General features: G+C 35.9%; 2 protein-coding genes across 6 annotated transcripts in view; one reads left to right on the top strand and one right to left on the bottom strand.

The window, feature by feature from the left end:
* Nucleotides 1–1815: 1815 nt before the first annotated feature.
* TMEM244 (transmembrane protein 244) lies at nucleotides 1816–20870 on the bottom strand. Of its 3 annotated transcripts, none has more exons than XR_004405711.2 (7): nucleotides 20739–20870; nucleotides 15717–15802; nucleotides 15078–15151; nucleotides 12176–12301; nucleotides 10413–10457; nucleotides 9359–9543; nucleotides 1816–2626 (listed from the first exon to the last, which is right to left on the bottom strand). XR_004405711.2 is itself a non-coding variant. In XM_032983168.2 (6 exons), exons 1-6 carry the CDS (start codon nucleotides 20769–20771, stop codon nucleotides 9449–9451), a joined length of 459 nt encoding a protein of 152 aa, XP_032839059.1. In that variant the 5' UTR covers nucleotides 20772–20870; the 3' UTR covers nucleotides 8395–9448. The 3 variants fall into 3 exon arrangements, 1 of the variants encoding a protein (XP_032839059.1); XR_004405712.2 differs by lacking the exon at nucleotides 1816–2626 and adding an exon at nucleotides 3494–5896; XM_032983168.2 differs by lacking the exon at nucleotides 1816–2626 and having other exon boundaries at nucleotides 8395–9543.
* The window catches only part of L3MBTL3 (L3MBTL histone methyl-lysine binding protein 3), a 110592-nt gene continuing 105018 nt past the window's right edge, over nucleotides 19669–25242 (top strand). For 2 of the 3 annotated variants that reach the window (XM_042795708.1, XM_042795707.1), the window contains exons 1-2: nucleotides 19669–19789; nucleotides 20753–20871. The gene's annotated coding sequence lies outside the window, so the exon portion shown is untranslated. Of the gene's footprint in view, nucleotides 19790–20749; nucleotides 20872–25242 lie in introns of all 3 variants that reach the window. The other variant, XM_042795709.1, reaches the window with a different exon arrangement.

The raw sequence follows: 25242 nt of genomic DNA, 5'->3' as shown, positions 1-25242 counted from the left end.
CGGGCTGCCCGGCGGGGAGGGTCTGGGCACCCCCCCCGGCCCCACGAAACCCCCGCTGGGCTCCGCGGAGGACGCGGGGAAAAGAGGCGATGGGGTGATGGTGTGTGTGTAAGCGCCCACGCAGGAGGCTGTGTCATAACGGGAGGCTCTGACATCTACCGAAGACTTAAGAAGAACCGAAGGGCTGCAGAACTAGCAGAAACTAGACAAATTCAGGCTGGGAACAATGAAACACCTTTTGTGTTACCGTAAGGGTGCTGAGACGGTTTATATAAAGCACTACTGAATCTTGGCTCTCCTGAAGTTTCACTCTGCGACGGATGACTTCCTCACATAAACCACATGTAAATAATCCGTTTGATTGGGGTTATGGAGAACATTACGTGGTCTTGGTTCCTGTGGAGATCAGCCTGGGTGATCATAGGGCGGATGATCGGAGCAGTAACTCCAGGTTTTCAAATCTATGATTATTAATTACTTAGTTGCTGGTTCACTCCAAATTGAGAAGAATATCCCTTCAGGCTTATTCTCCCCTTCTTGTGCATCCACCCTGGGCACTGAACCAGGCAAGACTCTCAAAAAAGTAATACATAATAAATGTAATTCAAAGATAATTATCATGCAGACATTAACTTGTATGAAGAAAGGTTGCAAACAGAAATGTATTCTGTATTTTCTGACTCAGAGTGTTAAGTTTTAATGACTTAATCTAATGAAGCATTTCATTGTGTTGATAACATTCAAATTACTGAAATTTAGAAACTAAGAGAAGGCACAGTATACAAAATGTTTCCAGTTCACCAGGAAGTATTTGGAGACTGAATAGTTTAGAAGTAAGTGGTGCCACAAAGATACAACTTAAATATTTGATACAAATTAGGAAGTTGTACCTGCAAGTCACTATTCACACTGTACCCTCTTGAAACAAGCTGGCTACTGTAAATTTTATTTCTGTTTTTCTAGGAAGAACTGATTGGAAATGTCCATAGGCAGAATTTTAACTCAGTTTATAGTTTGTTGTGGTCTCTTAATCCCTTCTATCTGCACATTCTTGACAGTATCAGACTTGTGAGAAAAGTGTGTTAAGTTTTTGTAGATGAATCAGATGGAATACAGAGATTCTGTGAACATACAAGTGATTATGTAGATAGTTAATTTTTTTTTTTTTGGTAGTGAATAAATGCTGCAATGTGAATATTTCTGGCCCATTGTGCATATGGTTTTATATCCCGTATTGTCAAGCTTGTTGTTTTCATTAATGTCATTATTTTACTCTATATAAGTTCTTTCTCTACGAACTGTATTTCTCAGCTCATGTCAATTAGAGCTCAAAAATACATGTTCTTCACTTGCTATCTTGTTCTCATGCTCTGTGTTGCTCTCTACATCATTTACAACTCTGCTCCATCATCTCTAGCAGGTTTAACACAGCTGGCTTCTTTTTTGTTTTTAATGACCCCCCTTTTCCTATTTCTTCTTGTAATGTTATTTCTCACTAGCATTCCTTAACTAATCTTTACTTGTTAATTCTATGCTTGTATTTATTCATATGATAAATTTGTTTGCAAAAAAATTTAAACTGTGATGGAGCTGTGATCTAATGATGCTGCTATAATTCAGAGTGCTTGCTCCCCGAAATGTATGTATCATCTTAATAAAAATGAGACTAAAAATTGATCTATTTTTTATTTTTTTCCCTGCAAGAATTTAAACTTTACATGAAACAAAAATTCTGAAAATTCTTTTTTACTGTCTCTAAAAGGACCTATCAAAATGATTGAAATAAAGCATACACTTTAGGAGTTTTGTTTCAGTATTACTTCGCTTTATTCTGTTATTTGACTTTCATTTTTTTACATAACGTTCTGGTGTATTTCAATAGTCAACAGAATAACATGTTTTGATTATTTGATCAACAAATTTCTACAAAAATAATATTTTTCCTAGATTTTGTGTAATCAGCATTTTCTAGCAGAAAGCTATCCGTCAGAAAGTTTTAAATCATTCCAAGGATTGAAAATTTAGCCCACTATTTTCACCATGCTAAGGATGAAAGCAAAACTTTCCAGGATAAGGTATTTGGTCTCACATAGTGGATAAGTGAGGCATAAACTGTTGGAAGGGGGAAGTTAACTCCTAATCCTCTTTGTTAATAGATGGCTTATTCCCAGCTGTATCGTTGTATGTTCTTTTTACACTATCTAGTTGATTTAATACAATTCTGTTTTTTCACACTCACATTTTCAGCTTGCAGTCCTCACTGGGATGTATACAAATTGGCAAACCTCAGCATGTTTGAAAATCATGTCAGGGTAGTAAGGTTGAAATAGAAGACGGCCAGTGTAATAGGTGTAATGGGTAAAGAGTTTGAGAAAGCTACTGCCTTTTGAAGTCAGAGCTTTGCCTGCAGAGGAAATCCTTGGGAAAAGATTCGAATAAGCTCCGTGGAATGAAAAGGTACAGTCCGTATAAATAGTCTCCATCAAAATGCACTTTGAGTATTGTCAGAAGAGTTCACTGACTCTAAAATGGATCAGGTGATTATGATGAAGTGTCAGGAGGATACAGGAGTTCTCAGATGTCTTGAGCATATCATGTTCTAACACATAAAAGCATCCAGTTCCACCTAGAGAATGAAGCGTTCATAGTTTAATGCAATCCGTAGGCAGAACTCCAGAGAAGAGACAAAAGATTCTGGTGACAAAACTGAGTTGCATTTGGTAGCCTGAGACAATTTGTATTTGTGAGGCTGGTGTGCTAAAGCAGCAATTGTCATTAAGAGCCCTAGAATTTGTGTGAGACCTAGTTTTGATAATTTTGAAATGTACAGATTTTTTATTGATGGAGAAAGCAGGTTTGAGGACAGAAACACACCATGAACTACTAACATTAGCACGGTTCTCACTGAAGCCTCGGAAAGAGCATTTATGATTGCAATAAAATCACAAATTCACGGCATTTGTACTGCTGGTATAATTAGTAATCTAGTAGATATATAATTAAAGCAGCAAAAGTTTAATGTCAGTTTTTTAATCTCTTCATCAGGTGATCGGTATCATGGACAATACTTATGCATACTTAATCACAAACAATACTTACACGCACTTTGTAATTTGCTTTCCTTAACTAAACACTAATATATTTCAAAGTTAAAAAATTAAGATATGTGCCTTCCTAAAATTTCTGCCAATTGTCCTTGTATATTAGTTAAGAATTTATGGAACAAGTTTTCCTATACTATTTCTGTACAAACTGGTGATTTGAAATTTGTTCATCTACCATTAGTTGGTTGTCAGGTGTCATTTTTGCATTTGCCTCTAAAGCCAACCTGAATCAGTATGAAAAGCATGTTGAGCACTTATCCATACCATTAATTTCCATGGGAAAAGGCACTTTGTGGGAAAAAAAAAAAAAAAAAAAAAAGATGCAGCTTCAAGGTAACAGCAAGACATCAATTTTCTGTGTTTGAAATTAACATAGTGTTTTACATAATGATCCTCTCCACTGATCATTAAAATAACATAGTTACCTCGGCAACTGGAACAGTCTGCAAGTGTTATCTAGTGATACATAACACATTCTAAAAATACATACAACAAATAAGGTACGAAACATTATCATTTGGGAAAAAACATTTTTTTCAGTAAAAATACCTTCTGGTCTAAACAGATTTTTGTGAGAAAATCTCTGTTTAATGCAACACTGTGTTTCATCAAAATTGATTTTATTTGCTCAAAACCTGAAGATGCAATGTTGTTTCATTTCTTAACAATGGAAAACAGTAGTTGCTTTTCAATTACAAGTTGCATTTCTCTTTATATGATTCAACGGCAGTGGTTCAGGAACTAAAATTTATTTCTAAAGCATGCTTAAAAAACTGCTGGAAAATACAGCATACCAAATAATTGACTGATAAGTTCAATCTAGAGTGTTTAATGCTTTAGATTGGAATGTATCCACTGTCATTGCAGCCCTCTCGTTCTCGTCTTGCTGGCACCCTTGCGAGTCCAGCCTGGGCCACTGAAATCTAATGGGACTGAAACAAACACGTACTGATGCTGTTCACCTTTTATCTTTTTCAAGCAAAACTCAATTAACTGTGTTCACAGATGATTCTGGCTGTCTTAAAATGAATTTCTGTGTATCAATGATTTACTGAAAGATTTTGCCAGGACCTAGTTTCCAGCACATCTCCTCTTAGAATGGAAAGTTATTCCCAGATAGGTAAATTGGTCCATATCCTTGAAGTTCTCTTTCATTTTCCTTGGATATTGAAGCAGCTACATTCATGAAACACGCTCATTCCTCCACCTTTGCCACTCACTGCCTGCCCTTCTCTCTCCTGGGAATGTACTAAGGAATACTCCTCATTTTTGTAGGATTCACTGTAATTTTCCAGTGAAGTAGTGTTAAAAAGATTCCTTAGAATTCAGATTAATTTTAAATATACTAAATTCAAATTAATGTAAATATGATTTGCTGTTGAATTTACTCATATAATTTGGCCAATATTTACAATTTATTTCAGTTAATACCATATGAGATATCAAACACATTGATCCTTTTTGTCATTTTTAATGATACATCATTGTGTGGTCCTCTATCAAGGTTTGTGAAGTGAATCAAAGCACTTTTTCAGAGTATTTTGAAAGCTGCTGATGTAGATGTAATTTCAGTCCAAAGGGGTCTGAAGACTTCTAAGAAATTGCTAATTCTAAATTCTTAATGTATTTGAGAAATTTGCCATCATCCATGTCTTATTTAAATGCTTCTCCCTTTCATACTGAAAATCTGGTAACAAGATTGCTCTGAGAGAAGGTCTGGGTACATATGAGTGGTCCTTTGATAGAGTATTGCTCCTATGGAGACAACAGGCTCTTTGCTGTTGGAAGCAGGAGTGGACCCTTTGTTTACAAATCCATAGCAAATAATTTCATATTAAGATTCATTTTCACTAGAAAAGATGGAACAGTAATGGCCAGGGTGTGACTATCTCTGATTTAGAACAATGACAGCAAGAGACTGAAAGTACCTTGCATATCTCTTACAGGCTCCAGTTTCAACCATCATCCTTATATTTGATTGTGACTATTTTCTAAGGATAGGCAACTTTAAAAGATTGGGACCAAGGCCTTTCCTCAGAGTTTGGTTGTCCATAGTTGATGTCCTAGAGTCACTTCGCAAATCCACAAACCAAGCCAATCCCATGCTACAGCTACATGTCAGGATGACATCCAGACACGCATCTTTCCCTTCTTTCACCCTTGTTGGCAGAGGAAACCCGATGGTATGAACTGGGAGATGTCTGCAAGGTATTAAGTTGGTCCCCTGAACTGGAGAATTAATGGAGTAGGATGTAAGTCCATCACAGAGCATGCCTGCCCTACGACGTAGGCATACTTATCCTGGTGCATCTGAAGGGGCACTCTGAAGGGATCTGTATCATTCTCCCTGAGCAGAGGAGAGGTTGGGACATAGGTCTGCATCTTAAAATCATAGTCTCACACTAAAAGGTTTAAAGCCAATAATAAAGGTATTAATTACACCATCAAATTTTATAACCATTCCTAAGACCTTTATCCTCCCTGACATCTAATGTGAGAGTACGTGCTGTCTGGGGCCATGATTAGCTCACAAAAAAGAGAGAATAGAGTATTAGCAATTACTGAGCAGATGGATCATTACACAGGATCTTAAGCCAAGAAATAAATATTCTAAGTCAGTCACATTTGGAAGATACAAAAATATTTAAATAAAGCTTTAAATACCTGAGAAGATTAGCCAGGATCTAACTTTATGATGTGACAACATACGTAGCAGATGATGGAATGAAGAATGCATAAGGCATTCACATCTTTTCTCAGTTTAATGAAGCTCACTTGGTCACGATGAGTATCTGTAATCAAAAGACCATGGGCCACAGGAATCCTGTGCATGAATATCTAACATAGCAGACTACAGCCAGGTGACTCATCTACCCATTCCTGGTGATCTAGTATTATTCATAATGTGTTTTCTGTATTTGTTCGTGCAGCACTTGTTGGTATTTTTAGGAATACAGAAATAAGGAGTACTGTAGGGTTTTGTTTGGCTTGCTTTTTAAAGTTTGAATACAAAAGAGTTGGAAATGTTGATCAAGCAATTTACAGAGGTGGAAGAATTATGGGCTTCATTTGAATACCAGCTCTTTATTTCACTGGGAGATTATAAGTGTTTAAACCTGTATTTTTACAAAAATGCCAACTAAAAATCATTGCATTGTCTGTAAGTCATAGTTTAATATTTGTCTGTTTTTACATGTTTGAGTCAGTTTGTTGGTCCCAGAACAACTTTTGAATTGGTTTACACTTTGACATTACATTGGAAGCAGTGCTGTTAGCCTAGGAATCTTAGAGTCTAAAAAAAAAACGCATTTCACTCATGTTCTTTGTTACACATAAGACACTTCACTGTTTGGAACAAGAATGAATCCAGAGCCATTTAGAGAGAGGGCTGAATTGAGGAGAACTATAATCTGTCAGTAGTGTGGTTGGATATGATGAAAAGGAGTCTCTTGCCTCTGGAAAGAAAACCTTAAAATTACTCTAAGTATGGTATTATTAAGGTATGCCATTTGTATACTATTTAATTGATTTCTGTACCTTATGCTTGCAACTTCTAACCTTCCCTGCAAACTCTGTCTGGAAGTGGATAAAGTCTCCACCTGCTTGCAATATTTTCTAGACTGTCTATACGCCCACCGATACCTGTTCAAACTTGTGACTACTAGCCTGTATTAATAACACCAAGCCCACACCAATTAAATTGGGCAATATTCCTGTGCCTGGCTGAGTTAGAGAGCAATGAATTCTGAAAATCCCAGGGCAGGAGCCACAGGCACAGATTGTGCTGGTAAACACAGATTATGGATGTAGAGACCACCTTTCCTGGAGTCATGTATACATCAGCAGAAAAACAGTTTGAGGTGTACAAGTGGCATACGAGTCTCATGTCTTGAGACTCCAGTGCTACAGTCAGCAAATTTTTATTTCTTTCACTGATTTTGTCCATTTATGTCTTCTCGTTTCTTGCTTTCACTGTGTGTTTTTTTCAGACACACGTCCCTGTTGATATTTTCTCTGTTTTCCTTTTGCTTCCTGTAGCAGTCTTTTCTTGTAGTTTTTGGCAGGTCTGTTGTGAAACACATACACTGTGCTTCTTTTCCTCCAGCAACTCTTTTTTCCCACCTGCATCTTGACTGTTATCAATTAGTCACATGCAAATTGCCCAGGTGGATCACCTTATTATTGTTCCAGAAACAGCCAGGTTTGTCATATTAAAAAGTACCATATTGGTGTATCAGATAGAAATCACACAGTGTTAGATATTATCTCTGAAGGCCTCTAAACAAGTAATGCCCACACAGATATAGCTCCTATTGCTTCCATGATTAATATTTAGTTGTACAATATGAACTTTAACTACTTTAAACTATATTATGTGTGATAATTTTCATTGTTGCTCAACATAGAAATGATGGAAAAGATGAAATAAATAACGTTGAAATTGGCTCACCATTCAATATCTGAAAGTCATGCAAAAACTAATGACTCTAATAGCAGGACTCAGGCTTTTAGTCCTCAATAGAGTTCTTGCTGTGATTGTTTTTCTAGCATTGGCCTAATTGTACATGCTTTGGAGAAATCCTGGGACTAAAGCACTATCCATATTAGTCTGAAGGGATCTCTTGCTGGTGATTTAAGGTTTTAAATAGAAAACAAAAGTTAAAAATGTCTGGGCTGGGCAACAGAGCTTGTAGAAGATGCAGCTGGGCTGACACACATAGAGGAAAATCCTGTCAGGTTAAGAATAGAAACTTGTTCCACCCATGGATTAACTTTATATCTAATCCACTCGTGTTCTGCCACATGGCACACAACCTACACACACAAACTGTGTGAGGACGAGGACAGAGGTATGAATTTGCTTTAGATGGTACTTCCTTCCCATCCTTTTTTATAGTTCTGAACTGAAATGAATCTGGAAGAAATGTGCAAATATTTTTCAAACACATAATACCAGTCAGTTATCTGCACACTAATGTTTCTGGCGAGACAAATCCATCAAACTATAAACAGTCCATGATTCAGGCCAGTGATCAGTGCAGGTCAGTTAATTCACTCTCTTGAATTATCTCTGCTGACTTCAGTACGTAGCGTGTTACACTGAACAACTTGTAAAGTCTATGTCTGTTCAGTGCTATGGATTTACATACCTGGTTTGTCTCTAAAATGAGTTACATATCTATCATTCATAAGAGACAAACTCATTCTTTTAGGAGTCTTCTGAAACATGCTTCTCACTGTATATGTTCTTCCAGTATTGAAACTTATTTGAAAACTGTAAAACTTACAATAAATTTTAAAATGTTTTATTAGATCAACAGGGGACAGATCCTTCAGAGGCATTATATGTTGAATAAGATTAAGGTAGATGCAACATTTAGCACTCCTGTGCAAACAGCAATCCAGTCTTGCTCTCCGAAGAAAACTGTAGTTGAAATCGAATCACTGGTGTCGTATTTAAGATGAAGTTGCCTTCCTAGCAATTTTTCTGTTACAACTTTATTATGATTAAAGAGACAAAGTTACTTGAAGCCACTACTGTGGTTTATTTGTTGTTTTAATTGCCATAAACTCACACTTTGGCATTATCCACTTGCAGCTGGGGGATAGAGAAAGGGCTAAGTTAAAATGTGGCTGTTGGTAGCATTTGCTTTTCCTTGTTCCAGCACAGCCAGACCTTAAATGGATCATTAGCGAAAGAGAAAATGGCCTGAAGCTATTATAGAAAAGTCATCTGTAGCATCCTTGGAAGCAAGGGGGTCAACCAAACATTGGGGACTGTACATCTGCCTGCCCTTGTCTTAGGCAGCTTCTAGGTGAGAGCTTTAAGATAGGAAGAGATGCAGAGCTATGTGATGTTCAGAGATTCTTCTTTCCCAGGGGTTTGCCTGTAAAGACTGCTTTAAACCTACAGTGATTTATGCCAGATACGGTGACTTTACAGTTTTGCAGCGCTTGTAAGAGGTCAGGCTCCAGCCTAAATTAGAGTCAGCATTTCATAAAATACAATAGATAACAAGCACCCTGAAAACATTAAATTAAAATCTGTTTTTACCTTGTCCTTGTAGGATTTTCCAAGGGTTTTGCATCATTGCTCTTATCCTCCTTATGGTTCATTTGTTTTTAAAAAAGAGAGAGTGTATCCAACTTTTTGTTTAATGGAAAATGTACATACGACAGCTCTAAGTGATGACATCGACATTGCAAACAAATGTAAGATAGACAAGGTCTGGTAAGATAAACGTTAGACTTACAATTAGGCAGTTGCTAACTTCATTTTCATTATGGTGTTAATGAAACCATAGAGTTCATATAAATAAACAGGCAAGTTCTAATTTTCCTTTTCAAAAATCATCTAGAATTGGGTAAATGAAGTTGTCTTTGAACAAGCAGTATGCCAAAATCTGTCCTCCACAAGTCATCGAAATTACTCCAGATCCTGAAAGAAAATATAAGACTGTTTTATAATACTTTTTAGAGTGGAATGAAAATGTTATGATAAAACTTTAAGCAGACATTCTCTTTATCTTCAATTTTTAAAAAAAGGCCTCTCTACTTAAACATTTTGCTCAATACTTTAACCACCTACAAAGATATCGGCCCCAGAAGGAGCTCATGCAAAACCTGTTGTAGGACAGGGAATTTATTTGCCAGTCCCTGTCATTTAGGAATTTACTGCAGCTGTTGATCTTTGTTACCCATCACATAATAAAGAAGCACATAAGCCAGTCCTTTTCTCTCAATTATTTTACAAGCTAATATATTCTAGTACAAAGCTATGCTTTTACTTTTACAGAAAATTAAGCATGAAGAAATGTAGGTTTACCATTCACTCTAATGAAATGTGATGACTGGGATTTATGTCAGATATCATAAGTACCTGTGCACAGTGTTTATAAAAATTACTTCTGAAGTAGCCTGTTTCTGTCCATTGATTATAAAAAATACCAAGGAAGAGTAGTTTGGACAACTGTCTTTTTGACACCTGAATTAAGTGAAATAGTTTGATCAGTCAGGACTTAATCATGATTTATTTCAAGAATGTGAGGGTTTCTGTTGTTTTTTAGTAATATTAACATAAACTGAGTCTGTTCTGGTCTTAAAACAGGATTTTTTTTTTAAGGCAAGGCAAATATTAGCCCAATGCCATTAAAAGAAGTCTAAATGAAAAGCATATATTTCTTCTTTAAATGTTGACAATTCTGAAATTAGTGAGACAACATACATTTAATAGAAAAAACTTATACTGCAAATACTAATTTTCTACACAGAGTCTAACAATTTAAACTTTAAGGAATGTAATTATACCTAATGCCAGCCACCAGTGTAACATCAGGGGGAATTCAGACATAACTGCAAGGAGAAGAAAAAGAGAAACATAAAGTTTTAAATAATAAGGATGGGGACATGAGAACATTACATTATGTTATCAAAGATCTGCTTAGTTATGTTTCATATTTGATATACTTTACATTTATTGAAATTGAAGAGGCATATTTAGGTCCTGATCATTCAGATAATTGGCCATACCATTAAGCTTAGCCTGGTGAGCGATCCCACTGGAAGGCAAGTCTTAAACCCAGTAAGTGTGTGCTAAGCAGAGCTCTTAGACTCTCTGCAGAAGAAATACCTTTTATATTGCTTACGTGTCCATGGTTTAGCACAACAGAGACACCGATTCCCTGGTAGAGTGCCTACATATCGCAGCAACCCAAATAAATCAAGCTGCCCGACATTTTCAGTTTAATGGGTGATGCGGTGCGTGACAGCCGGGCTGGGGCTGCGCGCCGCGAGCGAGCACTACTGCGCGGCGTGCTCTCTCCTGGGCCAGGCACTTGCCCTTGGCTCTCACAAGCCGACCCACATCCCCACCGTATGATCAGCTGCAGCGCCATGATATGACCCAATATTGCCCCCCCCAAAAATGCTGACGGGACTGCAGCGGTAGTAAAGTGGGGTGGGAGGCACAGTGCATACGCCAGCAGCTCAGAGCCAGCCAGCAGAGCTTTGGTTGGTCATCTGAACAAAACAATAACAAATCTGGGGTTGTTTGGACATCAAAATGCATCCTCTAATATAATGTTAGAAGATACCTCACTGTATAAATTATATAAAGCGGTTTTTGTTGTAGTATGTGTAAATTCCTTGATTTAAATACAAAAGTTATTAATAAGAAATATAGTAGCTTAAATTCCAGGAAATCAAATTCAGTAGATGAGAAATTATGCTTAATTGTTTAAGATGAGGTCTCTGTTGGTCTCTGGCTTAACTTGTAATGGGAACTGGGGAATCCATATCTGTGTAAAGTGCTCAAAGACAAATGGACAAGGCATTGGAAAATGGAAGATGAATTATTATGTAGTAGGGAGGCTCTGGCAAGATGAGGTTAAAATATATTTCCTAATCAGACATAGCAGCATTCTGATAAACAGCATGAGAAGAGGGAGCAGGTTACCAGGTGCTGGCAAAAAGTGATGATGAGTCTCATTTACAGCCACCAATGCTTTTCCTTTTCTTTTCTTTGAGGGGAAGAGTTTCAGGGAAAAAAAAAAAAAAAAAAAAAAAAAAAAAAGCTTTGATGGTAAAATGCTTTATTGTCCTCAATGAGATTTAGTTCAATTTATCTGACTTAAAAACTTTGAATGGGCTTTGCTGGAACAAGCCTCATTTTTACTCTGAACTAGAGCTGAAGTGTTAATGAGTAGATCTTAAAGTGTCAGGACATGGACAACTATTAATTTCTTGTTTTAGAGAAAAACACACCTCCCAGATGCTGAAATTGTACCTAGGTTGGACCTGTTTCATAGGAACTGTTAGTTTACAAAGTAAAACTCTGATTTTTTTTTTTTTTTTTACAAGAAAATAGTGGTTTAAAATTCTGCAACAAAAACAGAATTGAGTTTTGAATGGCAGGATTTAAACACATGGATGAGTCAAATGGATATTAGAGATATGTATTTATTTAGCTTTAAGGAAAAATTAATTTATTCCAGTAATAGAGTAGCTGAATCATAGTTGATTGTCCTTCAATTTGTGATACCATGTATGTATTTAGCTGTAAGCTGACTTACCGACTGAAGTTATGATGATATGAATAATAGTAACTGTTACAGAATAATCCCAAACCCATTCTTCCACAACCAGGGCAAACAGCAGACCACAAATGAAGAAAGTTATTTCCAATGATATCACAAGTACTGTAAATGAAAATAGACTATTTACACCAAACACAGTTTTGAAAGGCTTTTTGTCATATTCAACATGATAGCAATAGGAAGTTAAAATGTCTGAGATAGTCATGCATTTTTTTTTTTACAGGATCAGATATTAACTAATGTTTTCACTGTAAAGTTGATTTCTAATTTTGCCACAGACATCTGCATGGGTTGTGACCTGATTTGCCTATAGACTTTAAAATGTTATATATTTTATATAAAAACATGAGCATTTTCAGTATTATGACCCGTGACAAGATTATGAACAGTTTATATAGCCTAGAGGAGAGATGGTGAGGAAATTTTAATTAGGGGCCATCCACACCCTGCATATGGTGCCAAATATATTTGGTCGATACTAACACAGATCAAATTTTTCTCATCCAAAACAGAATTGTGTGGCTAAGGGGCTATGTTTGGTAAGAACTTTCTCCCTGTGGACTTCATTGCATCATGTATCGTGTATACCAGAATACACATATATATCTCGGAACAATTTAAAGACAAGACATAGAAGGGGAGATAGAGCAGAGGGCCTGCAAGGTGAGCAGAGGCCGTTTGTCTCTGTGGATCTCATGGTGCACACAAGCAGGAGCCTGCCTTTTCCCAGTGCTGATAGCAAGGCTGCCACAGCTACCATGCTGCCACCATGCCTGTCATTCAGCAGCTAGCTCTGTGCTGTGTTGAACCATGCGTGGGGATTACCAGCAAAGTGCTAATAGCTAAATTATGCTGCCAAAAAGAGACTATTAAAGTTATCTGATCAAGAAAATTCCTTCTCTCGGTGACAAAATGGTGCATTCCTGTCCCCTGGTGCTTCCTCTGGAGGGTGCCCAGCCACGCCGTGCCACCAGCCTCATTTGCTGAGCTGTATTCTTCGACACAGCAATGGAGTGGCGCGTAGCTGTCACCTTCTTTACTTGCTGTTATGGATAACGGGATCAAAAAATAATCACTTTTAGGGCAAAGTCTGACTTTTTGCTGGGTGGCTACCTGGAATAGCAGGGGGTTGAACGGAAAACACGTGATGCCTCTTCTAGCTGTAGTCCTGAGTCCCCACACAACAGGCCATAATTACGCATTTGGAATTCATGTACTTTTCCACCTAAATGCATTTTGTTCTTCTTTTTAAGTCCACAGGCATACAAAAGTAACATTTCTAATGGATTTTTTTTTTTTTAGTGTTACAATAATGTAATACCTAAGATTACTGTATCTGAGAGTAGAGAGACCATTGTTATTTTTTCACTGCATTTAATTTATACATTTTGCAGCATTTTGTGCCTTTCAATTTTATTCTTTTCTTATAGGGTCAATTAAGTCCTACTGTATTATGGATCCTTCACCCAGCAGTTTTAAAAAAATGTAAAAAATAAGAAAAAGATAACTGGAAAAAAACTATGTAGTTAGGAAAGTGGGAAATAACACTTGAAGAAATTTAATGTTTGACAATGCATTTCAGTATTTTTAGTTTATTATATTTCATGATGAATCCCTTTAAATTATGTCAATAATTTTTTAATTTAAGAAGTATGCTTAGTGTAGACAGATGCTCTGTAAAATTTTTTACAAAACTAGGCCAGTAATGATACCTCAGTTCTGAGCTGACTTCCATTTTTATTTTGAGGTTGTCTTTTAAAGACAAAATTCAGTTTTTAACAGGCATGAGTGAGACACTCGAGTAAAATAATTCTCATTTGCAACATCATTCAGAGACCTTTGTTCTGTCTCCGTGCCCATAGATTTTAAAGAGATCTTGTTATGTTTTGTTATTCCACGTTAGTTCATTGGGTGGACAGAAAAGAGAGTGGAATAGTAACCAGTTGCATGATATAGTTGCTGTCTTTGTCATATAAACATGCTGCATCAAACTAGCTGATAAAACTTTTGGGAAAAAAAATCATCATATTGAGATACAGTAATTACATTAGGGCCCTGAAAAGTAATTCTAATAGAATATGATTTCATTTTTCTTTTTCACTGATACAACAGAAATGTTCTTTCTTCATCTGAAATCAGTATTGACACAGTACAAATATCCATGCATTTCTATTACTCTTTTTAACCTGATGACTTAACCAAGTTACTTTTGAGCTTTACTTACTTTACTGACAGATGACATGTCTTGCCTTTGTAAAATAGGTTACAAATCTGGTAAAATTTCATGTATGCATGCAATTTTTTAGGAATGACATTTTGAGAAAAATAATGTATTTTTAGACCCTCAGACAAAAATGCAGAATTTTGTATTACGGTATATAAAGATATGTTTAGGGATTGAGCTGCAATCAAACCCTGAAATTTTAATGCCCACTATATTCAAGCATTACCAAAGCAAAATTTCCATTAGTTGAATGTGACCTATTGTTCAGATCTGGATCCAATGATTCATAAGAAATTTGCTGCAGTATGAAAATTAAATTTAACAACTTTGTGGAGGAAATTTACGGACAACAGATAATTGTTCTGCAGTGAAAATGAAGCATCCTGGCAAAGCAACATCTTTTCTTCTGATGATGCAAGATCAGAAGAACAACTCAAGGAAAAGCCTAACAATCACTTGAATGATAATTAGCAATACAGAAATGAGAAGTGCTGGCAAGAGTAATAAGCATTTAAATGCAGTGTAGTTAAAATACAGAAATCATTAGTATTACTAAAACCGCTTTAATATACTGTCTATAAAGAAGACAAGTTTACATACAGATATGATCTATTTTCTTGACCGAGGAAAGAGAGACAAACAAACTTCAGTTACCTAAATAATATGGGTTTATCCATGAGGGATTTGTCTTAAAATCAAAAGGTGCCAAACCATCCAACATTTTAATCCTGTGGAAATAGAATTAATAAATTTAACCAGACATTTCCAGTAATGTCGTAGTGATTATATTGTATATTATAGCTGCTTTTAAATATGATTTCTTATGGAATACTCTGGGCTTTTACAATTTCTCTACATCCCATTGTGTGTTGTGGTCTTGTCCTTGCACACAGTGTCCATGATCTCCACTTTTATTTCAGACAAGTCTGGCACTATACATGATAATCAACTTCCTAAGACAATATAATTTGTCTTTTTTATCAACTATAAAAATCTTTCTTTTCCTTTTTTAATGTCATCTTTCCTCTTACATTCATTTATGTACATGGTGCAAGTGCAAGGAAGTAGATTAGAACTAACATTTTATATTAGTTTTGAGTCTCCGTTTGCCAATTTGTGCACTTGAACAAAGGTTCAGGTGCAACAATTCAACTGAATTTGAAAAGCATATTCACAGCACAACTGGGACTGGATGCCTCCAGTCTGGATGCTGCCTCTACAGGGTCCTGGCTTTACCCATTATGTCCAGTTGTAGTGTTCCATCATATTAGACTAAAGACAAGGAAATCTTACTTGAATACTGCGAAGCACACAGATAGGACCACATAGTAAACAGTGTAGAAAACTACCGTGCATATCAACAGGTTCACCAGAACAACCTGCAAAAGGGAAAAAGAGGGTAAAACCTAATTCCATGTTTACATTAGGTACATAATTGTTAGAAAAAAATTCCAGATTTATATTAATCATAAAGTGAAAAAAAATATAAAAGAAAATATTTAGACAGAATTTTTGCTGTTGCTGATTATATAAAAGTTGCTAAAGGCTCTTTGGTACCTTTCAGCTCCTAGTGTGTGGTAATAATGCTTGGTTCTCTGTTTTTATTGTATATTATTGTATACCAACTATTTATTGAATTTATAAGTGTTCAGAGAATGAGAAGTACATTTCTTGACAGTTATTACACAGGAGACCTTGAGAATTTAAGATCATCCAGATGCTTAACGAGTTTTTAACCTAGTTTTTGCCTAGTTTTTAACTTAAAAGAAAAGCCATCCTTGGAAGTGTGTTGATACTGAATACAAATAAAATGTAGAAAATTGTAAAGCAGTATCTGTTAAGTTTTTCAACCTCTAGCAAACACGTCACTGCAGTGCTTCCAAAGGTAATGATGCAGACAACTTAAATAAGTAATGCGGCATACCTGGTACATATTTTTTGAAGTTCAATTGTTTGTGAATTAACTCTAAATTAATTCCAACTCCAAATTGAAAAAAATCCCCCAAAAATCTGAGTTTCATAAAGCAACCACTATCTTATGATCAAATACTATATCTTTAAGAAAAGATAAACACTATATACAGAATTATACAAAGAATGTATGTTTCCTTATGTTTTCTAAGATCCCTTGGTATTGTTATTTCTTTAATTCCATTTCAGTGTCTTCATTTCTAAACTGAAGTTTCAGAAGCAATGCAACCAGAAAATAACCTGTTAGCTTTCACCTCATAAAGTTCATAAAATGCCTTGAGATCTTTTCAAGTGAACATATTTCTGATCACAGATCTCTGATCTTCTAAGTTGGCTTCCTGATTTACGCAGACCCTAGGACTTGAATTCATTGCTACAGGTATAATGTAAAATTATGTTTTGAAGGTTAAAATGATTTGGTAATAATAATAATAGTCTTGCCAATGTAGAACACTTTAATTTCTGTTTTTCTGTGATAATATAATGACATTCCAGATGATTATTTGGGGTTTTATCTTTTTAAAGGGAAACGTGGGACATCGGAACTGGACATGTCTATACATCAAACTTGAGCAACTGCTTTGGCAATATTGTATGCTTGCTTCAGAACATGAAACTGAAGATGTTTACTACATTCTGTAAAGTGGTCAGTAAAATCAGTTTTTCTTTTCTATAGGCTCCAGATTGTCTTATATTTCCTCACTCTAGATAGTGCTTTATAATGTCATTTCTCCTTTCCTCTCTCTTAACTTCTTTGTATCTTTCCTCTTTCAATGGCCATTTGTTTAACTCCTGTTTCTTTGTCTCATTTTCTTCTCTGCCTCTCCCCTCCATCCCACATCTTCTGCTTTTTACTTTCCTCTGAAACAATGTAGATAGAAAACAGTCATGAGAAAGACAATGACCATAGAAAGAACTGCTACCAGTTTCCTATTGTCCATCTTTAATATTGTGCTACGTGATGCTTTAGAACGGAAGGATCTTTGGCAACATTCTGCTTTTGCCATTAAAGCATTCCAGTTCTATTTTAGGAGTGGACTGTTGTATAAATTCTTAGTCCACGTACTACACGTGTAAGGAGTTAAGAATTGTCTTGCCCTCCTTCAGTTTGGCTATCAAATATTTGAAACCAGCAATGTGTTTTTACCTGATTCCTCTGGTAAGACCTCCACACATCTCCAATTTATGATCCATTATGCAATAATGATCCAAGCAGAACATAATTACTATAGTGATTGCATTATTAGGTAAATACACTTGTACCTGTAAACATGGGCCCTAAGCCTGCACATTTTTATGTGCCCTGCAAGATCCCATGCTGAATCTCCCCTGAGATCAATGGATTTGAGCTGACACCAGATGAGTTTGGAAGTTTTGATGTTTTACCAGACTTCTTGTCTACGTTGATCAAAAATAAATTTAAAATGGAAAAATGAAAACTAAGATGATGAAATATTCCAAATACAAGTATTCATTCAGAAGTAAATCCATTAAAAGTGGCCCTGCATAAATGAAGTAGTAAAATATGGATGACTGGATGCAATATTTTAGTGTATCAGAATGGCAAGCAGAGAGTATGGACCCCATATAGTGAAGCATTATATCAGTGCAGAAGAAGCCAGTGTATATCTCTTTGAATGGTGACCATATTTTCAGTGGGAATGAATTCTAGAAAAAGTAGGTAACAACTAATAGAGGAATAGGAGTCAATTCTGAAGAAAGGTAAAATGTGTGTATAGGTTGGTTACAGAGACTGAGGTAGGAGAAATAATAATTGCATATTTGTAACTAAAAAGGAAGATGATTTCTTTGGAGAACAACTAAGACTAAAGGAATGAAACCAAAACCCAAATGTATAAAATATTGTGAAGTTTCAAAAATAATTTCCATTTTGCAAAGTTTGAAAGATACTTGCTCATTTTATTTATTTGCTTTTATTCAGGTATTTTTATCGAAACTGGGTTTTGCGTGCCCTTATCACTGCTGTAGATTTTGAGGATAAAATTGGATAATGTTCTTGACAAAAGAGTCAAAATTAATAAAGAAAAAAAAGAAAATAAAAGTTATAGAATATTTTTTTAAGTCTCCATTTTTAAGTTAAACTTGGTTGGCAGGTAAGATTGCACTGAAAAATGTAAAACATAAGCCAGCTCTGAAGCACAATTTCCATTTTGATTTAGTTTGTTATAATCTGGTAAAAGGAGCCCTTATTCAAGGAGGCAGTGACTCTGAGAAGGGCTGTGGATGAGCATTAGCTCATACTAGCTCATACTAGCTCATTTTTATGAGCTTCTCTTGCAGTATTGTGACACAAAACAAGCCCTTAAGACTTTGGGTTTTAAGGTGGGAGACTATGAATAGAAATAAGGAAGAAGAAATACCTCTGAATATAGCACTGGGAAGACAAAGTGGCATCCATTTCGGCACCAGTAATTTTTAAAGTAGGTTAAGAAATTTAGAAGGTGCAGAGAAGAGGCACAAAAGGGAGCTGATAGCTAGAAATGTTGTGGGTTTTTTTTTTCATTAGGACTACAGCTATAAAGAGGTCAATCTGTTTAGCTCTGAAGGCTGATGTGATTATGATGGATAAGTACCTTTGCAGGCAGAAAATACCAGGTATTTAAGGGCTCTTTAATCTATCAGAGAAGCTGCAAGAAGTAAACAGGTGCAAGTTATAGCTAGACAAATTCAAAAGATGCATGAAGGACATTTTTAACTGCAAAGGCAATTAGCCTGTGGAACAAACTGCCTTTGGAAATAATAGATTCTTCAAAGCAAAACCAGATACCTCTCTGGATGAAGCTTCACTCAAACATTTCTAGCATTAGTTCACTTCTGGCCTTAGTTCTTTGAATGGTTGTGTGGCAGATAATGCATTTATGGAACCATCTGATATTGACAGAAGGGTGGGTACTGTGAATTTATCAAACTGCTTATTTTTATATGCTAAATATTGTAAAGTGATAAATATTGAATTGTGCATCTATCTCCCACAAGGAGAGAGATCAAGGAGCTTTAGTTTCTAATAAAATAGGAGAGAAATCCATCATGCCTGTACAAACTGATATTTGTCAATAAGTAAATGTCCAGGACGGTCCTACTATTTTCTTCTTTCCCTACATAAAAACAAAGCAAAAGCTAAGAACGATTAATCCCTTCAGCCAGGTTGGTCTGAAGGCTAAATACAGCTCTCCCATTTCCATTGTCTTTAGTCTCTATTCTAAATGAAAATTGACCAAATAACCCATTTGATCCATTCTTTTTGACCGTGCACCCCATGGTCACCGTGATGTTGATTGACTACAATGTCACGTGCAGGTTTGGCAGCCATGCTACCTCCTACCCCCAGAAAAGCATCTCTAAGCATTGGAAGTTCAGTCTTCAGCACATTTTTGGTATGAATCATTTTCATTCCATTATGCTGAGCAGATGCACATTTACTGTAATTCTCCTTTATCTGCTGCCCCTCCTGTAGCAGCTGCCTCCTTGAAGCCGTATCTGCTCTATATGTAGATTTGTAGTGTAATAAAAGTGGTAGGCCAGGACTGAAGTGAAAATCACAGAGCTGAAGGATGCCTGTGAGCCGATGACCTGTTGACCTTTAATTACAGTAGGTGAATTCCTAGCCTCTCTTGAAGTTAGCAACAAACTTCCCTTGGCATCAAAGGCCCAAGATTCTTCTCTTTGTACCCAGAATATTCTTAGTTCCTGTTTTAGGGATGTAGTGATGTATTAGGTATAGCATGCTTTGCTCAGTTGAGTAAGCTAAGGAAGTGCACATAGCTCGGTGCTAAGAATCTATTCTTAAAAGAATAACATAAAAATGAAAACCCTCTGAAAATTTTTCAGTTTTATCATATTCTGCTTCATTTTTTATTTGAACTTTCCACAGAAATTTAAAGTTATATAATTTTAAAATCTCAGAATACATTTTCTTTTGAAACTGTTTTTTCCCTTTCTAGCCCCTCAAATATTTCAAAGCGAAAACCACAACTTAAAAACCACAGAGTCATTTATTATATGTTGAAACAACTTAAAGACAGCATTTTAGGAATACACTGGTGTCATTAAATGTAAGAATTTATTAGACACTTCAAAGAAGTATATCTCATAAATGGAACTACACCACATATTTACATATTTTTGTAAGATGTACTTTGCAGTACTTACTACCAGCACTATAGTACAAGGTGTCCTTTTCATTTAACTTTTTAGGAAGAGAACATTGGAGAACACTCACTGTAAGAATATAAGTAGCTGCTTTTCCAAGCCCCACAGTAGCTGTCTAATTCTCTAAATACTACCTGGTGACATACAACACTATACAAACTCAATTCCCTTTACCTTGGTTTCAGCAGTTTTGACCTTGAGAGCCATGGACACATGATGAGTGAAAGGAAGTGCTGTTGCTATATTCCATATGCCAACATCAGCAGGAAGAAGCAGCTGTTTTTCGCCCAAAAAAGCATTCTTATAGGTGAGTATAGGACAGAGTGAGGTGAGTTAATTGGATTAAACTGATTTGAGACAGAAACCATCTGTGAGCTAACTGTAAGCTGCTGAAGAGCAAAAAGAAAATCCTACTAGCTCATTTAAAGTTTCTACTTCCATAGCTACACTCAGCCGAAGCATATCTATAATATAACTTGGCTATTTAAAGACAACATTATTAATATTATTTTATACCTTCTATGTGCTTTTTTCAGCATTCATTTGATCACAGTTCCTTGGGTTTATTATACCTTCCTACTTTTAGTTAGTTTTACAGTTTCTAACATTAAATCTATTGACTACAGATGTGGAGTAGTACATTCTTCACAATGTTCTCTGCAAACATTTTTCTTCTGACTATAACTTATTACATCAAGTATAATTCACATTAATTTAGGTATAATTAGGTTAAGAAATGCCAGACTTATGTTATGACTCTTCTCCTTTTCCTGAATCATATTTTGTTTCTTCTGCAGAATGAAATTTAGTGTGCTTTAAAGCATATCCAACTTCTACTGAGCAGTTCCTTAATGGATTCAGATTTGACTTTTTACAGACACGTTATGATTCAGTATGCTCTGTTATTTGGAAAAAGGAGATCATACAAGAGAACACTTCTGAAATTGTACAAAGAATCAACTTTTTTTTTTTTGCTATCACTAACATAATATGTGCAAGCTTCATTAGGTTTTTTAATGCCTTTTAAATCATACAAAATAAATGTTATCATCTGCTTTAGAATATAGTCTGCACTCAGCAAACAAGAGCTTTCACTCATCGATTCAATAGCTACAGGTTGTGAATACTATCAGGGAAATTACTGGTAGTACTGTGTGAAATTCCTTCCTGTGCAAAATGCTAGCACAAAAATCTGTACATCAGTTAAGTTCTATTTTGAGGGCTGAAGTGATGTCAAAGGAATAGACTGAAACAAAATAAAAACCCCTAAACTAATTTGCTTAAACAGTTGTAATAATCACAAGTAACAAATCAATGAAGAAATATTGGCTTTAGTAATTAAAAAATATTTGAAAATGAACAAAAGGTTTCAGAGAGCATCCTATCTACCCCAAAGTATCAGCTGAAAACAGCCATGACCTAAAATTAATTCACATAACTTTCGCAATAACTATAAGTAGCAAGGTAATTGAAAGAGTAATGGATTGCATTAATCTAAGACCATTATTAAACATAACAAGGGTTTATATTCACTGACATACTTCTTCACAAAGAGTCAATTTAATCAGACAAAGATTGAGATAGAACCAAAGTTACCGAATTTGACTGCAATGTAATGGAAGGTGTAGGCATGGATTTTCTGGGGAGCCTAAGAGGTTCCTCCCATTCCTATTGCACAGTTGAAAATTTTTAATACTCTAAGAGAAAGGATGATATTTCTGTTGTGTCCTTGCTTCAAGATTGGAAGCACCAGAACTGTAGTAACACAGTAAACAGGATCAAATCAAAATTGGGAGTGGCAGAAACTGTGTGTGACCCAAAATACTGACTAAATCACTCAATAGTGAATATTAATGGAAGAAATGTTGTGTTGTTGTTAGCAAAGTGCCGAGATAATGGAATAATCACTTTTTTTATGTCTTACTTCCTTCAAATTCTTTTTAGCGTGTCAGCTATAGGAAATATAATAACAACTATTCGGCAGGGGGAGACAGAATACAGGTTTTGATACAGGTTAAAATAAATGCTATATTTTGGTTTCAGCAAGCCCTAGTTTTAAATACAGACTCTTTCCTGAAGCACTACACTACCGATTTTCATTAAAGCTGTGAGGAAATACAGTAGTCCATTACTTTTGAACCCCTGGAGTTTGTGCTGGTTTGCCCTACAGAAACATCCAGGAAACAGTTACTTTGGTAGGATATTGATACCTTACCCTCACGTGTCTGAGAATAGTTAATAAATACTGTTATTTGGCATGTGGCTGTACTCATGTACATTCTTTGTAGTGATATATAATGGACAAGATTTAAGAGGCAGTGACAAAAGCATAAGTACAGGCAAGTGGTGAATGGAGAATAATTAAAGACACCTTTTGAAAATGAAATTAAGGACACTTCCATAGGGCAGTATCTCTTTTGAGAAACTGATAAAGGCACTTAATACTACCCAGGCAATACTTCCTATCTGCTTACCTGGGCCAAAACAAGAAGTCAATTTTTAGTAATGAACTGTGAGAAAATTTTTATAAAAGCTTCTTGCTGAGTTTGCTGCCTAAGCTTATTACTTATGGGGTTTTCTTTTTAGAATGTTCCCATTTAAGCCCACAATTTATGATGCTATAAAATAGCATTACAAAAATAATTAACAACAATTTGAAGAAATATATCATAGAGCAATATTACATGAATATCTCTCATGGAAGTTAACAGGTGATTTGTGTTGCTGTTATGCTGATTGTTTGCTCTGTAGCATTATGCCGTAAGAAGTAGAGCTAGACCCACAATCACATTTCTTAGGTAATTTCAAAACCTGAAAAAAGTCTTAAAAGCAGGAAGTTACTAAACTTCAAGGTATGTTGATTCATTATCCTGGAATCTTTAAGAAAATACAAAAGCCAACCAAATGGATGCTGTCTAGGTTGTGTGGAGAGAAATTCTTAATTCACTGATGGATGATGACATCAAAACATGTGTACTCTGTCTCCATCTACTGATAGGGAGGAACTACACTTACATTGTCTATGAGGATAGAAGAACTTGGAGAAATAAATAGTGGACACTATTTTTGTTCTTTTACTGCAATGACTGGAAGACTGTCAATGTAGTGAGGGGAACTTGATGAAAATGCATTTTTTAAAATAAAAGAATCCCTAAAATTTATTGACTTGCAATGTGTTACAACTTTAGCAAATATAGCTTAATTGTATCCTGTGAAAAACAGCCCATACAGTGTGTTGTTGATCATATATGCACTATATAGCCTCAATATGACAGCTTGGCTCCCATATGGAAGGAGATAGAATTGTATGAGGGCTAGGCTCTACCTCCATAAGGATTAAAGCAATTAGGTTATTTCCTTCTTTAATCTCAGTTGCAGATGGGCAAATTTTGAGGGATAGGAAATCTCAGAAATGGAAGTGGGAATGTGCTTTGAATGTATCAATCTACTATTAGTTCCAAAATTTGTTGGATTGCTTTTAACAATGCCCTCATTCCTGATAATATCATGTAAAAGAGCTTTCAATATAATTGATTAAATAAGAGGTGAATTTTAGGTGAATTTTTCAGCTCCTGAAAAGTTGTCTTCTTGAATTTCAGTGTAAAAGCTCACAAACTCTAAAATATTCATAGTACTAAAATAATTCAACTAAAAATATTGGTATAATTCTTTCTGATTTGCAAATTGTAAATGAACTGGATTCTTTTAGAGATAATTAACTCCAACAAGCTACTTGTATCTAAGGAGTTGGCTTAATTAATAGCAAAAATAGTAAACATATTTTGTTTTGTTAACTGATACTGTTGGCTTTGTGAACAAGTTCAGTATAAAGCTTGAAAGTATTGGCAAAGGAACCAATTTGGTAGGCTTTATTTATTCAAACTAGAAATTAATTTTATTGTTTGGAATGGTGTGGGATTTATAGAACTGAAAATGAAGTCTTCTGTTTATCCAGAGAGAAGCTATAACACAATTGCAGCAATGTAAACTTTCCACCCTGGCCCCACTGTATGTCTAAGGACCAAGTTTAATTGTCTGTATTTTAAAAAAAATATCAATATTTGGCCTTTCTGCTGCGAAGCTTAATGTGCTGATTAACACAAGCCTACATTTTGAACATATTCTGGGATCTCAACTAGTGTTAGTGGGAATTTTTTAAGAGTACAGTGAAGCGATGAAGAAACTCTTTAGGACTAGACCCACAAAAACTGAGGAGTGGGCTGCAAAATTACTGCTACTGTTAGAGGAAAATGTATTGTGCGGGATCAAACAGTCTGAGAGAGGAAAGACTGCTGCAGCCCCATGCCCCCAGGTCCAAACAGTAGCAAGGCTGAAGATATATTCCAGTAAGCGCTCACACACACACGGACAGAGTGTACATATACATCACATATATGCATATATATACATATACACCACACAGATCACAGACAGGCACACAGAATACTCATGCAAACACAGACAACACCAGTGGTCTCATCCTGCTCCCCTCTCTGGCTGTGTAGGTTGGAGGCCCACCAGTGAGAATATATATTTATACACAGGTACAACGTAGGTCCCTCCAGTTCTGAGCTCACTCAGTCTGCCCAGTAGCTCGACCCTGGATCCCAGTCTCTCCAGTTGCTGGGATCCAGACATATGAGCCCCTGAGGCTGCAGCCCCACTCCAGTTGCTGGTC

This window comes from Tyto alba, unplaced genomic scaffold (assembly GCF_018691265.1).
Source record: "Tyto alba isolate M040663 unplaced genomic scaffold, T.alba_DEE_v4.0 Super-Scaffold_22, whole genome shotgun sequence".
Classification (NCBI taxonomy): Eukaryota; Metazoa; Chordata; class Aves; order Strigiformes; family Tytonidae; genus Tyto; species Tyto alba.
Note: the sequence above shows the minus strand (reverse complement) of the source record. Positions and strands in the feature narration are given on the sequence as shown.